Consider the following 16,259-nt stretch of genomic DNA (forward strand, 5'->3'; position numbering starts at 1 on the left):
AGATTAGGGGCTGCCTTATAGACACAGTAGGAGGAAGCTGATGGGCACGCAATGCTGGCTTCAACAGATGCCAAAACATGTAATTCTTCCCTCATCTGAAGGTGACTTTAGTCAAAGCCGCTTCTAATCAAGTGCAAAACTACCAGTGTTCCAATTCTACCAGCAAGCAGGTGATCATATGTGTCCTTAAATTTGAAATATAGCTAAGGCATTGGCGACATAAAATTAAAATTAAGAAATTACAAAGAACTGACACCTCAAAGCAATACATTGGAGGTAGATATATATGTCCAAGAGCCTTCTTTATAACTGATGGACCTCTTTCAGACATTCTATGCTTACTTCCCAAATCTGTCAGCAAGTCTCGATTACTTGTGTACCTAACTTATTGTAGGTATCTAGTTTCCACAGAGAACACTGCCACTTTGAGAGATGAACTGACCTTCAAGTTCTGTAAAGGCCACCTTCAGAGTAATGCCTCCATTTTCAGTCCCCAATGAAGGATTATATGTTTGGTTGGGTAACATAAGGAGATGATTTTGATTTGAATCATATGTTTGGGTCCCAGTTATTGACAGGTATTAAAAATACATGTTTATTTTAACATTTTATGACTATGACTATGCCCTTAACCTTCTTGAAATATTCTTAATATCTCAAAGATTATTTTTCATGTAAAATATCAGTGTTGTGCTTTGTAAAGACACCTGGCAGGAGAGTCTCTGAAACCGAGCGCCACAGTGAAGTGAAGAAAAGGAGGGGGCAAAGAGTGATTCCCCATTAAAGAGAAGCATGCTTTATTTCAAGAAAGAGAATCAATTTGAGACATAGTTAACATTTCTTATATTCAACCTTTATAACATTTTTCAATCTCCAGACACACGCCTCCGGAATTTCATGTCAGAAGGCCAGCTTCTCTGTTTCCCTAACAGTGGAAAATGGCTGCTGGCATTCCATGTGTGTTAAAAGTAAGTCTGTGCAAACAAAGCATGACCCAGATTGTGGCCCAGTTAAAACCCATCCTCCTGGATTCCCAGGCCCTATTGTCATGATCTTCCTCAAATACTGTGATATCATAAGCTCTCTTCATATTTTCTATTTATGGAACAATCAAAATAGCTTTGAGGGAAAAATGCATCTATTTTTCTATATTGCTTTAGTATATATAACTCACAACTATTTTGATCCCAGATGGTTGGTTGTGAAATCTGGAGGGGAAAGCAGACTTACAATAGTAATGAATCTTACAAAAGCACTAGAAGTTAAAATCCTCCAGTTTGAATTTTCTGAGTAAAAATATATTCTTTCAAATGAGAAAAACATATTATTTCTGTATTTAGAGGAGAAAGGCATCATCTCAAAGTAATACAATTCTCTTTTTCTTCATCTACACACCACAAGGTAAAACCATGTTAATTTACCCATCCACAAACTGCAATCAGGATCTATGGAAATTTTTCAAGATTTCTTTTCACTAATTTCCATTTTTTTTAACATATCTTCTTAAAAAGCTAAAACAGACTAAAAATCTTCCTGAATGTCTAAAAGGTTAGGCAATAGTTGGGTGGACGGATAAATAGATCGGATGGGTGACTGGGTGGGTGGGAGGGTGGATGGATGGATGGATATGTAGATTGACAGGTGGACGAATGGACATAATATCTCTAAGCAACCATGACATCCCAGACAGAAACACAGCAAGAAGGTAAGGAACTGGGTGGTCATAAACTTTCACTTTTTGCTTCCTATTCTATTCCCTTGTGTTTAGCAAATAGTTCACTTTTTTAAATCCTGGAAAGAATTCAATATTAACCAACATTGGGTTTTCCAATAGCATACAGGAGAGGGAAAGGGTTTGTTCCTGGTACATAGTGAAAATAGGCCAGTGAAAATCTGTAGGACTTCCGGATCTTACTTTCCAGTTTCTGCCTAAGAGCATGCCCACCATGTCCAGCACACCTGACATGAATCACCAAGGCACTCTAGAAACTGTTTCCTCTGACCAGATAACACCCCAGGCTGTGTTTTGACTTTGCCCAAGGTGGACCTTGGCTGAAGGAAGAAAGAAATGTTACCAGACTTCAGAGCATTTGGATCTGTTGCCATCTCCAAATTATCTCTGAAACTCAGCTGCAATTTGTTCAATCAACAGTTTATTGCTTTAAAACACATAATACATGTCTTCCTAGTACCAATTCTTTAAAAGTCTATACTTTCCTAAGTAAATGCTTTAGAACAAGCTGCCAGTACTCTTGCTTCCAAGTCTACGATAAAGTATCTAATGGGAACTAGCCATGGCTTTCTCCTTTACAGGCAGGTAGCCAGCTGTCTTCGGGTGCACATCCCCTCTGTCTCTCTTGTTTTGTTCTTCTGAAGGATTTTTTAAACAGCTGTCATAAACATAAGACATTCTCCTTTGAGCTAAAAATTAACTAATCTTTCCTCTCCTTTAACTTCTATTCTTTAAAATGCAACAGAAAGTGCCCCGCCATGTTGCCACACTCTGCATACCAGAGATGCCATGTTCAGTATTCGAGTATTACAGTCCTTCACGCTCGTGCATCCCACGTATTCCCTGCTTAAAAAGTCCTCTATGCCACAGTAGAAGAGCCCTTGTTTTGTTCCTGCTCTTCGTTGTCTTGAGGGCTGGTGACTGTCACTTCTGGTCTTGGTGGTCTTTGAGCATCTAAACCAGCCTGGAAGAAAAATAAACCAGAACAAAGGCTCTTTGATTTATGAGAATAATAAGGTTTACATAACTGTCCCATTTAGTCATAGACAGATTCAACTACAAACCACCCCTTAGGCTCCTGTGTTCTTAGTCATTTCCCAGCTTGTTACTTAAGTCCTTTATTTGGACTGACACCTCCCGTGACCATAATCCTATATGTGCTTTAAAAGCACAGATTCAGGGGATTCCAAGATGGCGCCGACCAATAAGCCGCGTATCTGATCTACTCCGAGAAGACCAGGGACATAAATAGAGAAACAGATTGCTGGACTTTGAGAACTGTAGGTGAGTGGGGCCCCAAAGACTGCAGTCCAAACAGGGGGCCCACCCCCCTTCCCGGGGACAAACATCCCGGAGGTGCAAAACGCACTCCCCAAACTCTAGAACGGAATCCACATGCAAACTACAGCTGCATAGAAAGCACCGACTCGCTGTTTGGGGAGGGATTTTCCGGAGACTCTAGCCAGGAGTCTCAATGAAGAGGGGAAATCTGCCCTAGGATTCCTCCTTCCACACCACCCCAAACTGCAGAGATCACCCGCCTGGGGCGAGTGGAAACGCAGGCGGAGGGTCCCAACAGGTGGAGGGACTGCAGCTCGCTGGCTATCCAGGGCACAACCTAACACCAATCGTAGTGGATTGAGCCTGCAAACAGTGGCAGTGAGAAGTCAGCTTGGAACTGCTTCCACAGACATATCAGGAGACGTGGGTCTTGCCTAGAGCGATAGCTGAGCGTCAGAGCCCGGCGGGAAGACCTGGTTCCAACCCGCGGGTTTCCTCCAGACCTCTGCACCGCGATTGTGCCTACCCAGCCAGTAACAAGGCACGGGCCCTGCACTCCCTGAACTAGAGAGCCGATCCGGGGCCCCTGGCCCAACCAAGGCAGGCACTCTCACATTATCGGGAGTCGAGACTTGGGTGGGTCGTGTTTGCAGTGTCTAATTGCTGACCCAGAGCATTAGTGGAGCATCAGAGCTCGGCGGGAAGATCTGGTTCCAACCCGCGGGCTTTCTCCAGAGCTCTGCACAGCTTTCCTGCTATTGTGCCTACCCACCCACTCACAAGGCACTGGTCCTGCACTCCCTGGAATAGAGAGCTTATCAGGGGCTCTTGGCCCAAACAAGGCAGGCAATCTCACAATATCAAGAGACAAAACGTGGGTCTTGCTTGCAGTATCTAATTGCGGACCAGGAGCGACCTTGGTCCCTCCAGGCATAGAGTTCTGGGAGAAGGTGAACACCTCTACAGGGTATAGAGACAGACCTAAAAGACAGCTACACCTCCAGAAGATCTGATTTACCTGGGATCTTGACTACAAAGCCACAGGAAGGACAGGCAGCAGAGATCAACCTACACAACCAGAACGTCTGTGTGTGGACCTTAATCTAGGTCCCAAAACTGCTGATCTGAATCACAGCAGTAAAATCCAAAGAGAAATCTACTTTGGATGACTCAGCCGGGAGCCCACGGTGCAGAGGAAAATCACCAGAAGGGAAACCAGATCAACTACCTGTTCCACGGAAATACTCCTTGATCCCCACAGGCAAGAGCACCTGACCTATAATCAGTCATCAATTAACCACTCTCAACCAGCGAAGGTCAGTACAAAATATCTTCCAACATCAGAGACATCAAAATGACAAGAGGACAACGAAAGAATGCTAACAAAAACCAAAACAGTTTGGCATCTCCAGATCCCAGCATTCCCAATGAAAACAACCTGGAGAACCTAACAGCAATGGATAGTCAAGAAAAGGACCTCAAAGCCCTAGTAAAGACAATGATAAAGGAAGAAACAATTAAAATCTGTAAACAATTGCAGGAGGAGGCAAACAAGAGGGCTGAAGAGTTAAAAGAATCATATAAAGAGGCATTTGAAGAATTTCAGAAAAATATAAATAACCAGATGAAGGAAATCATTAAAACAGTCCAAGACATGAAGATAAAAATGGAAGCTATGATACAGGAACACACAGAAGAAAAACGTGATCAAGAGGCATCAAAGAAGAAAACAAAGATCTCAGAGGTGGCATTATCTAACAGATTGCAAGAGATGGAAGAACGAATATCGGGACTTGAAGATACAATCGCAGAACTGGAATCAACCATCCAGGAAAATGCTAAATCTGAAAAGCTCCTGACACAAAGCATTCATGAAATAAAAGATAACATGAAAAGACGAAACTTGAGAATAATAGGGATAGAGGAAAGAGAAGGCAACCGACTCCACAGTCCAGAAAATATCTTTAATCGAATAATAGAAGAAAATTTCCCCAATTTGAAGAAGGAGATGCATACGAGCATACAAGAGGCCTACAGAACACCAAACAGAATAGACTTGAAAAGAAAATCTTCCCGTCACATAATAATAACAACGCAAAATATACAGAACAAGGAAAAAATATTAAAAGCGGCAAGAGAAAAAGGCCGAGTAACGTATGAAGGCAAACCTATCAGAATTACTCCTGACTTCTCAGCAGAGACCATGAAAGCCAGAAGGGCCTGGACAGGGGTTCTGCAAACCCTAAGAGAACACAGATACCAGGCAAGACTACTATATCCAGCAAAATTATCAATAACCATTGATGGTGAAAACAAGATATTCCATGACAAAAACAAATTCAAACAGTACCTAGCCACAAATCCGACTTTACAGAAGTTACTAGAAGGAAAACTCTACCCCAACTGGTCTACAACCAAAACTACATAGGAAATGGGTAACTATACCATTGCAAAATCACAACCTCACAAAATCTTGACTCTTACAAAGACCAAAAATGAAGGGACTTACCAATCACTGGTCATTAATATCTCTCAATGTCAATGGTCTCAATTCTCCAATAAAAAGACACAGACTAATGGAGTGGTTGCATAAACACGACCCAACATTCTTCTGCATTCAAGAAACACATCTCAACCACAAGGACAGACATTGCCTCAGAGTAAAGGGTTGGGGGAAAATATTCCAAGCAAATGGTCACAAGAAACAAGCTGGGGTAGCCATTCTAATATCTAATAAAATAGACTTTCAACCAAAATTAATCAAAAGGGATGAGGATGGACACTTCGTACTCGTCAAAGGTAAAGTCAACCAAGAAGACATCACGATTTTGAACATCTATGCTCCAAATACAAGGGCTCCCACATTTGTAAAAGAGTTATTAACTAAGCTTGCCCCACTTATTGATACCCACACATTAATAGTGGGCGACTTCAATACCCCACTTTCACTCAAGGATAGGTCTTTGATTCAAAAACTAAGCCAGGAAATAACCTCATTAACCAATGTCATGAATCAAATGGATCTAACAGATATCTACAGAACTTTCCACCCAAACGCAAAGGAGTATACCTTTTTCTCAGCACCCCATGGAACATTCTCTAAAATTGATCACATGGTTGGTCACGAAGCAAACCTCAACAGATACAAGAAGATTGAAATAATACCTTGTATCTTATCAGATCACCATGGTCTAAGGCTGGACTTCAACAACAACAGAAATAACAAAAAGCATACTAACACGTGGAAACTAAACAACTTTCTACTTAATGACACATGGGTCATGGAAGAAATAAGGGAAGAAATTAAAGACTTCCTGAAACTCAATGAAAATGATGGAACAACATATTCAAATTTGTGGGACACACTGAAAGCAGTGCTAAGAGGAAAATTCATAGCACTAAGTGCCTTTAAAAAGAAAATGGAATCATCCCACATAAACAACTTAACAACACATCTGGAAGCTCTCGAAAAAAAAGAAGCAGAAACACCCAAGAGGAGTAGACGCCTAGAAATAATCAAACTCAGGGCTGAAATCAATAAATTAGAAACAAAGAGAACAATCCAAAGAATCAACAAAACCAAGAGCTGGTTCTTTGAGAAAATTAACAAGATAGACAAACCGTTAGCCAACCTAACGAAAAGACAGAGAAACACTATCCAAATTAACAAAATCAGAAATGAAAAGGGAGACATAACAACAGATACTGAAGAAATACAAAGAATCGTAAGAACCTACTTTAAAGGCATTTATGCCACAAAATTCGAAAATTTAAGGGAAATGGACAAATTTCTCGACCGATTCCATTTGCCAAAATTGAACCAAGACCAGATAAACAAATTAAATAGCCCTATTTCGCCTATAGAAATAGAAGCAACCATTGATAGTCTTCCAACCAAAAAAAGCCCAGGGCCAGATGGCTTCAGCGCAGAATTCTACCAGTCCTTCAAAGAGGAGTTAATACCGATACTAGTCAAGCTATTCCGAAAGATAGAAATGGACGGAACATTACCAAATTCCTTCTATGAGGCCACAATTACATTGATACCTAAACCTCACAAAGACCCAACAAAAAAAGAGAATTTCAGACCAATTTCTCTTATGAACATTGATGCAAAAATACTCAACAAAATACTCGCAAAGCGATTACAACAGCATATCAAAGACATTATCCACCATGACCAGGTAGGATTCATTCCAGGCATGCAGGGATGGTTTAACATACGGAAATCCATCAATGTAATCCATCATATAAACAAACTGAAAGAGAAAAACCACATGATCATCTCTCTTGATGCAGAAAAAGCATTTGACAAAATCCAACACCCATTTATGTTTAAAGTTCTGGAGAGATCGGGAATACAAGGCACTTATCTAAACATAATAAAGGCTATTTACAGCAAACCAACAGCCAACATTAAATTAAATGGAGAGATACTCAAGGAAACCCCTCTAAAATCGGGAACCAGACAAGGCTGCCCTCTGTCCCCATATCTCTTCAATATAGTTCTTGAAGTTCTAGCCAGAGCAATAAGACATCAAAAGGAGATCATGGGGATCCAAATGGGAAAGGAAGAAGTCAAATTATCCCTATTTGCAGATGATATGATAGTGTACATAAGCGATCCCCAAAATTCCACCAGAGAACTCCTGCAGCTGATAAACACCTTCAGCAAATTGGCAGGATACAAAATAAACTCGAAAAAGTCACTAGCCTTTCTGTATACAAATGACAAACAGGCAGAGGAAGAAATTAGGAAAACTACTCCCTTCACGATAGCCACAAACAATATAAAATATCTAGGAATAACTTTAACCAAGCAAGTGAAGGACTTATTTGAAAAAAACTTCAAACCTTTGAAGAAAGAGATTGAAAATGACATCAGAAGATGGAGGGATTTACCTTGTTCATGGATCGGGAGAATTAACATAGTAAAAATGGCCATCTTACCAAAAGCAATTTACAAATTCAATGCAATCCCTATCAAAATACCTACAAAATATTTTGAAGATATTGAAAGATTAATTCTCAAATTCATATGGAGAAATAAAAAACCCAGAATAGCAAAAACAATCCTATACAATAAAAGATCCTCCGGAGGAATCTCCATACCTGATCTCAAGCTGTACTACAGAGCAACAGTAATTAAAACAGCATGGTACTGGTAAAGTAATAGGCTGGTGGATCAATGGAATCGAATTGAAGACCCGGAGATGAACCCACACACATTTGCTCACTTGATTTTTGACAAAGAAGCCAAATCTATTCAATGGAAAAATGATAGCATCTTCAACAAATGGTGCTGGTCTAACTGGATGTCTACATGTAGAAAAATGCAATTAGACCCTTATTTGTCACCATGCACAAAACTCAAGTCCAAGTGGATTAAAGACCTCAACTTAAAACCAGAGACATTAACTCAGTTAGAGGAAAAAGTGGGGAAGAGCCTGGGACACATAGGCGCAGGAAACAACTTCCTGAACAGTACACCCACAGCCCAGGCCTTAATGTCAACAATTAATAAATGGGACCTTATGAGGCTGAGAAGCTTCTGTAAGGCAGCAGACACTGTCAAGAGAACAAAGCGACAGCCTACTGACTGGGAAAAGATCTTCACCAACCCTTCATCTGACAAAGGTTTAATATCCAAAATATATAAAGAACTCAAGAAATTAAACACCACAAAACCAAACAACCCAATTGCAAAATGGGGCTTAGAACTAAACAGAGAATTCTCAACAGAGGAATATCAAATGGCTGAGAAACACTTAAAGAAATGCTCATCCTCGTTAGGCATCAGAGAAATGCAAATCAAAACGACACTGAGATTCCATCTTACACCCATCAGAATGGCTAAGATCAAAAACTCAAATGACACCACATGTTGGCGAGGATGTGGAGAGAGAGGAACACTCCTTCACTGCTGGTGGGAATGCAAACTAGTACAACCACTTTGGAAAGCTATCTGGCGTTTTCTCAGAAAAATGGGAATAGGGCTTCCTCAAGACCCAGCTATCCCACTCCTTGGAATATACCCAGAAAATGCTCGAACACACAACAGGGACATATGCTCAACCATGTTCATAGCTGCTTTATACACAATAGCCAGAACATGGAAACAGCCTAAGTGTCCCTCAGTAGAAGAATGGACTAAGAAACTATGGTACATTTACACTATGGAGTATTACTCAGCTATTAAAAACGAGGAATTCCCGAAATTTGTGGACAAATGGATTGACCTAGAAATTATCATAATGAGTGAGTTCACCCAGAAGCAAAAAGAGACAAACGGTATATACTCACTTATATCAAAACACTAGTCCAAGGGATACGTCCCATGAAAAACCTTACTTACCAAGAAAGTGGGTCAGAGGAGAGGACATCCTATTGAGACTTTAGGCGAGAGTAGCATGGAAGAATGGGGAAATAACAGGACCCACAGGGTCCTGGAAACCTACAAGAAGAACTTTATGACAGGCAGATCTGGGTCCTGGGGTCCTCCTCAAACTAAGGCACCAGCCAAGGAGAAATAGGCAGTAAACTTCGAACCCCTACCAAGACCTAGCCGACGAACACGATATTCTCCACTGTTGAGTGGAGAGTGAGATCTGATTCTCACGTGAACTCTGGTGCCCCTTTTCTGACCATGTCCCCTGGATGGGGAGGCCTGGTGGCACTCAGAAGAAGGATAGCAAGTTACCAAGAAGAGACTCAATAATCTTAGAGCATACATAGGGGGAAGAAGTCTCCCTCAATCACAGACATAGGGGAGGGGAGAAGGGGGGAAGTGGGAGGGAGGGAGGAATGGGAGGAAACAGGGGAAGGGCTAACAATCAAGATGTAATATGAATAAATTAATTAAAAAAAAATAAAATAAAATCAAGGAAAAAAAAAAAGCACAGATTCAGAGGACATGGGGGCATAGATATGTAATCCCAGTGCTTGGTGGAGGTGGAGGCAGGAAGATGAGGAGTTCAAGACCAGCCTCAACTGCATAGTAGGTTTGAAGCCAGCCTGTCTCAAAAACTAAAGCAAATAACTAACTAGATGGATCTTCTCATCTAGTTAGCACAGAATCTTCTCTCATGCTGCAAGGTTTCCTCATTCTCCCTCTACGTTTCCTTAGGTTTTTCTGTTAAAAGGTGGATTGGTATTTCTGGAGGCAAGGGAAGAAAGGGCGTCTCTGCTGCACCTCCATGGCTCACTAACCCAGCGAGCTACAAAGGCTCCTCTAAGTCCAGCCTTCCACTGGACAGATGCTGCAGGTTCATGGGATGATGCCATCAGCGCCTGCCAGGGAAGAGCAGGGTACAACAGCACAGCATGGAGGCAGCTTTCTCCAGGAGAGACCACTGTCCCTTTCACGTCCCCTGTTCCCAATGGCATTCATCACACTGCTGCTGAGATGTGAGATGAGTCTGGCTAGTCTTCACACTAGAGTCCATGAAATTCTGACGGCTTCACAGCCCCATGAGGGCCCCTAGTCTTAGGGACAAGAGCAACTCCAGATCACTAAACCCCATAGCAATGATTTACATAAAAAAAATAGAGAAAAGATATATATGTATATGTATGTATGTATGTACGTATGTATGTATACATGTATGTGTGTATGTGTATACATATTGTACATGTATGTATGCATGCTTGTGTGAATGTATATATGCATTGCAAGTATATATATTCATTCATGGATGTAGACATGTATGTGTTTATGTATACACATATGTAAGTATATTTGTACATTTATGTGTGAGTGCATGTATGTATATAGATATGTGTATACATGTGTGCATGCATACATGCATGTGTATATATGCATAGATGTTTGTACATATCTATGAAAGTATATATCCTAGTGAACATGTGTATGTGTAGATGAATGTATGCCTATATATACCTACATGTTTATATATGCATGTGTACATGCTTGTATATATTTAGGTATGTACCTATATATGTGTGTGTGTATGTATGTTCCCTGGTCTGATTTTATTTCACATTACTTCCTTGTGAGGTATTTCAAATGGTATCTTGGCTGTAATGTACACCATAATATCAACAGGTGGTAGATGCTATTGTGTATCCATCTATTTCCTGCTGTTGCCTACAGTGTCAGTTGCTATTATGTATTTGATATCTGCTTTTCATTATTTGTATTTGTTACATTGCACAAGAACTGTCATGTGACACAATTTTACATGTAAACTTAAGTTTTAGTCATTTGTGAGTAAGGAATCCTTTCACAAAAGTCCCCAGTTAATCTTAATTTGCAGTACATATAAGTTTAGATGTCCCTACATTTGGTATACTTAAAGTATATCTATATTAATGCATGAGGGCAAAGAGAACACATGCAATCATTGTGAGAGAGGGAAGAATCAAGGAGACTGCATGTCCTTGTGGGTAATTGCTCCATCTTGGACATTTGATTGGCCCTTAAAGTCTCCAATGAGCCACTTATCTGAGCACCCAAGAACTGGGCTCACCATATTACAACCCAAAGACACCCGTGCCTCTGGCCCTTGCCAAATTATGTGGTGCATAATTCCTACCAAAAGCCTATTTTTCTACTTTAGTTTTTAAGTTAATTTATTTTAATTGAATAAGTATACATGCTCTGACATGGCATATAATGTCCTAAAATGCATGTGCATCACCTCAAGGTTACCTTCTCAAGCAGCAGAAATGAGAACACTTTCCTCCAGGCTTCAAGTATAAACACACATTCTTAGTCACTATTCTGGACACTACATCTCCTAAACTTATTCCTCAGAATGGACATTTTCTGTTCTTTGGCTAACGTCTCCCCAGACCCAACCATCAGTCGCTGTTAACCATCACTCTACTCTCTGCTTCTATAAACTCGGCTTTTTATACACAGGAGCTCATACAGTATTTGTGTCAGGTTTGTTCCACTTAACATAACGCCCTCTGACCTTCTTATGTTGTTGCAAATTACAGGAAGATTTTTACAAACCACGTACTTTGTGTAGTCTAACTAGGTCAAACACTGAATTAAGCTAAACCACTGGAAGACTGCGTCCCCGAGCTTCCTGCCGAGCCCCATGTAGAACTGCACTCTGCTTTCATGCTGCACGCTTTCATCAAAGGCTACGGCAACAGAGAGCTTTGTGAAACTTGCTATTGTTGCCATGTACATGGCCAGGAGGACCATGGTAAGCTCCACGGGAGGGACCGTGTTCTGTATGTCTTACACAGCCACACTGTGAAACTCTCACCTTGAACAAAGATGAGATACAAGGTGTGCCAAGTGCTTTGCTGTAGATGTTAAAGATGCTGTATAGGACTGTACAGTAGGATACGGGTAGCTTTGCGTGGCTGGTAAGCCTTGGCCAGAAGTACACTTTCCACCACTCTGCTGTTAAGCTTCCTCTCTCTTGTGATTTGCTACAGTAAAACAAGCCAGTACCTGGTATTGTGGATGCTGGGTTAATCGAATGTGGATTAAACAACTAGACTTTAATTTCTGTAAAGGGCAAAAGTCCCTGGTAATGACCCTGATAGTGCAAGGTCTCAGCGAGCTCCATACCATTTTCTAGTTTGTTCTTCCTGGTGGGTGGGTGGGTGGTGGATGGGTGGGTGAGTGGATAAATAGATTGATGGATGGATGGATGGGTGGGTGGATGGATGGATGGATGGGTGGATGGATAGTAGGTGGGTGTGCGGGTAGCTAGGCGGGTAGATGGATGGGTACATGGGCGGGTCGATAATGGACAGAATAAGAAACAGATATGCATGACAATACTTATTAGTTGATTGAAATAAGTAAACATTGAAATCAATTAAATGGCTCTCAGCCTCTCTGACTCTACCATAAGAAGTTTTGTTGCAATTCTAAGTTTTTGGATAATTTCCTAAGCATGTTCATGTGTGTGTAAGCATACACACACACACTCATATTTATGCACAAACAAGGTAAAACTACAGAAGTACCTCATCTTGTCCGCTGTTGTCTCTTTCATTGTCTCCTTCCTCATCCACTGCTGGTTGAAGCTCCTCAGTGACCTGGTCCAGCTCCTCGCCGTTCTCCTCATCAGTGCCGCCATTTACCCGAGAGGGACTTGCCTTCTCCTCCCCATGGTCTGGGGTTTCCTCTTCTTGCTCAGGGCCATTGGCAGCTTCACCGCCCGCTCCATCTTCAGGCTCACCATTCATCACTGAAAAGTCTTCTCTCTGTTTGCTTGTTTTCTCTATATCTTCCTCCTCATCAACTATTTCTGCTGGCCTCTTACAAAGCAAAAGAAACAAAGGGTAAGAGCCGTGTCACAGGGCACTTCCATTGCACACTATAGAACTGTGATCCGTATGTTGCAGTTGATTCAAACCTCCTCACAGCTGCCGAGTGGTTTACAGAGCATCCAGTGCTTACGCTTACTGAGCACGGCTACAGACAGCCATACAAACCTTCACTGGAGGAGCTGTTCCATCTTACAGATAAGAAAACTAAGGAAAGCCTGGCAAGACCTGGTGGGTGAGGCATAATCTGAACTAAGCTATGGTTCCAGCTCATGATCCATAATAGTGGACAGGAAATCAAATGGTAGGTCCTGAAACACTGGCTGTCTTTATAATGTCCGACCCAGAGGAGCAAGTCAGACCACAGTTATTACCCTGTGGGGACTGTCAACCCAGACTACAGGGGAGGGGGCTGCGTCAGGGCAGAAGCTGGGCTTTCCTAATGCAGAACATAGGTTTCCACATAATGCCGCAGAGCTGACAACTTATCCTCAGAGGCAAAACTTAAATTCTCTATACTCAAATTAGGCCTGTATATTGCTAATGATGTCCAGTTTCTACCAAACGCCTACTTCTCTACTTCTAGGTTGCTTATATGATATTAATTGTGCAGTTGAACATTAAGAGAGAAACGCAGTGCTTCTTAGGGACTGGAAAAACTGTATGTGTCATCATACAGATTCAACATCAAGGCTCAGATCAAACCCCAGCACTCAGCACTGCCTCCCTTGATTGCTCTGCCCAGGAGAGTGCCCATAGGAGGAAAATGCCAGGCAGAAACCGGGCTTGGGAAAGGTGTGGATCCAGCAACTGAGGATGAGCAAAACTCCAATCACCACTGGGTACATGGCAGCTTCCATCTGCCCTCCACACCCTTAGCTCACCTCTCTCCAAAGAGAGTCAATGAGACACAGACCCCTGAAGCCATAAGGAAGCATTGGGAAGTGGGGGAGGGGCAACATTGTCATCAAAACAAGAGGCAGATGTGTGACCCTTGCCTATAATCCCAGCACTCAGGAAGTAGAGGCAGGGGGATCACTACAAGTTTTGAGCCAGCCTGACCTACATAACACATTCTAGGCCATCAAGGGCTACATAACAAGACCTGACTCAGAAAACACAAATGAAACAAAAATGAAATAACAGAAGGGTACATCACATGTGGAAATGATTGTGTTTATTAGCAATGAATAATCTGAAAGAAATTACTTAAACAAATCCAAGTATAAAAGCACTAAAGGGAATAAAATATTTATAAATTAAATGAATCAAAGAGATGGAAGACTTATGAAAAATACTATGACAGTCAGGAACAGGGATATAAAGAACGCAAGTGTGGTTTCAAACACTTGCGCTCAAGACAGCAATGCCTCCTGATACGATCTGCTGAGGCAGAGGCCACTCACTGTGCAAAGGCCATCACAGCACACTTCCAGGTAACCCCACGGAAGTCCCACATGTCCACTGTTTGTCACGGTGTCATGATGAGAGAGATACTGACGTGCCCTATGCTCACAACACCATGGAGCAGGAGACTAAGATGGGTGAGTAGTGTTGAGCCCAGAAAATCTGGCTCAAAGTCCTAGTATCCCACCAAAAACAAGTATCACAAAATGGGGTGTTGATGCTGCCAGGGGACACTCATGTCCTTCTAGTGGCCACAGAAAGTGCCATCTGCTCCAGGTCTCACTGATTGTGCTGCTGAAAGCATTAGCACCCTGAAAACCGGACACTTATGGGCTTTGATTGGAGGCCTCCAGTGTGGCCTAGGGGGTGGACATTGCAAGGACGGTTGGGAAGAGTTGTATAAGAAGTGTTGAGCAGAAGCCCCACAGGGCTAACAGCTGAGGGGAGCTGCGTTCTTTCAGCTTTTCTTGGACAATAGGATGATTGCACATCAGTGGCTTAGAAACTATTTCATGTGTGCTGTGGGTGAGTTTGCTTCCGCTGGGACATCTTACTATCTTTGAAGCCTGGGCTGTGCTGTGCTGGCAGCACCTTGCTGTATCAACAGGTCAAGGGCAGCACTCTACCTCTTCTCTGCCATGGGCAGCTTCTGGCCCTGGGACCTTAGTACAATTCTCCTTCATGGGGAGGTGAGTGTCTATATAGCAGATTCATAAAGAAGAGGAAAGGCTCATAATTCAATTGTTTATGCTTCTTTAGGTGCTTGTTAAAATCTATTAAGATGATTACATGTAAATGGGGAGAAATCTATTTCCCTGACATATGAATTTATAACTAATAATTAATTGCAAAATGAGAATATAATGCCTTTTTCTTAGATTTTAGATTCCTTTTTCTCCCTTCCCTTAGTCTAAACCTCTTCCTCTGACCAATTCCTAAACTTTTCATTTTTCCCCTTTACAGAGATCTGGTGGGTTCCCTAACTTCTTAGTGTCTAGTTCTGAATGTGCACTCTAAGCCCCTGCCACTGTCGCTATCACTATCACAGGCCATCATCAGCGTTACCCTCTCATCTCGTCATTTCCATTAGACTTCCCTAGCATGGCTCTTTAGTAATAATCAAATAAAGCCACAGCTGCCTAGCACAACTTAAAAGATGCAAGATTATGATACTGAAATAGCAATTTGACCAATTTAAATAAGATAACATTAGTTAGAAGGCCTATAATCCTTTAAAGTACCCCAAGCCTGGAAAAAAAACTCACTATTACCATGTCACTGTCATTCAGGGAAAAAAATAAGAAATAAAAACACCAAACAAAAACCACTGCTCTAACAGATCTGTAAGGAATAAGTGAAGAGAATGTGGGGGTTTCTTTTTTGTTGTTGTTTTGGTTTGGTTTTTGGTGTAAATGCCTTTGAAGCATACATTAAATTATTAAAGATGTTTCTATTGTATACACCAATCAATCCATCCCAGAAGGAACACCCAGCTTTACATCCATACACACACACACACAGAGAGAGAGACAGAGAGAGAGAGAGAGAGGAGAGAGAGCCTATATTAAGGTCCTGCAAA

At 41.7% G+C, this 16,259-nt stretch overlaps 1 protein-coding gene across 2 annotated transcripts in view; it reads right to left on the bottom strand.

Annotated features, from left to right (window-relative positions):
• DCDC2 (doublecortin domain containing 2) overlaps window positions 1–16,259 on the bottom strand; it is a 159,439-nt gene that overhangs the window by 2,694 nt on the left and 140,486 nt on the right. For both annotated transcript variants that reach the window (XM_084794060.1, XM_084794061.1), the window contains 2 exons: window positions 12,971–13,264; window positions 1–2,696 (listed from right to left, as the gene is read on the bottom strand). The exon at window positions 1–2,696 is cut by the window's left edge and continues 2,694 nt beyond it. In XM_084794060.1, coding sequence (XP_084650186.1) covers window positions 2,592–2,696; window positions 12,971–13,264 — 399 coding nt within the window. In that variant the 3' untranslated portion in view covers window positions 1–2,591. The remainder of the gene's footprint in view (window positions 2,697–12,970; window positions 13,265–16,259) is intronic.

The sequence above is a fragment of the Acomys minous genome, assembly GCF_964271855.1.
Source record: "Acomys minous genome assembly, chromosome: 9".
Lineage (NCBI taxonomy): Eukaryota > Metazoa > Chordata > Mammalia > Rodentia > Muridae > Acomys > Acomys minous.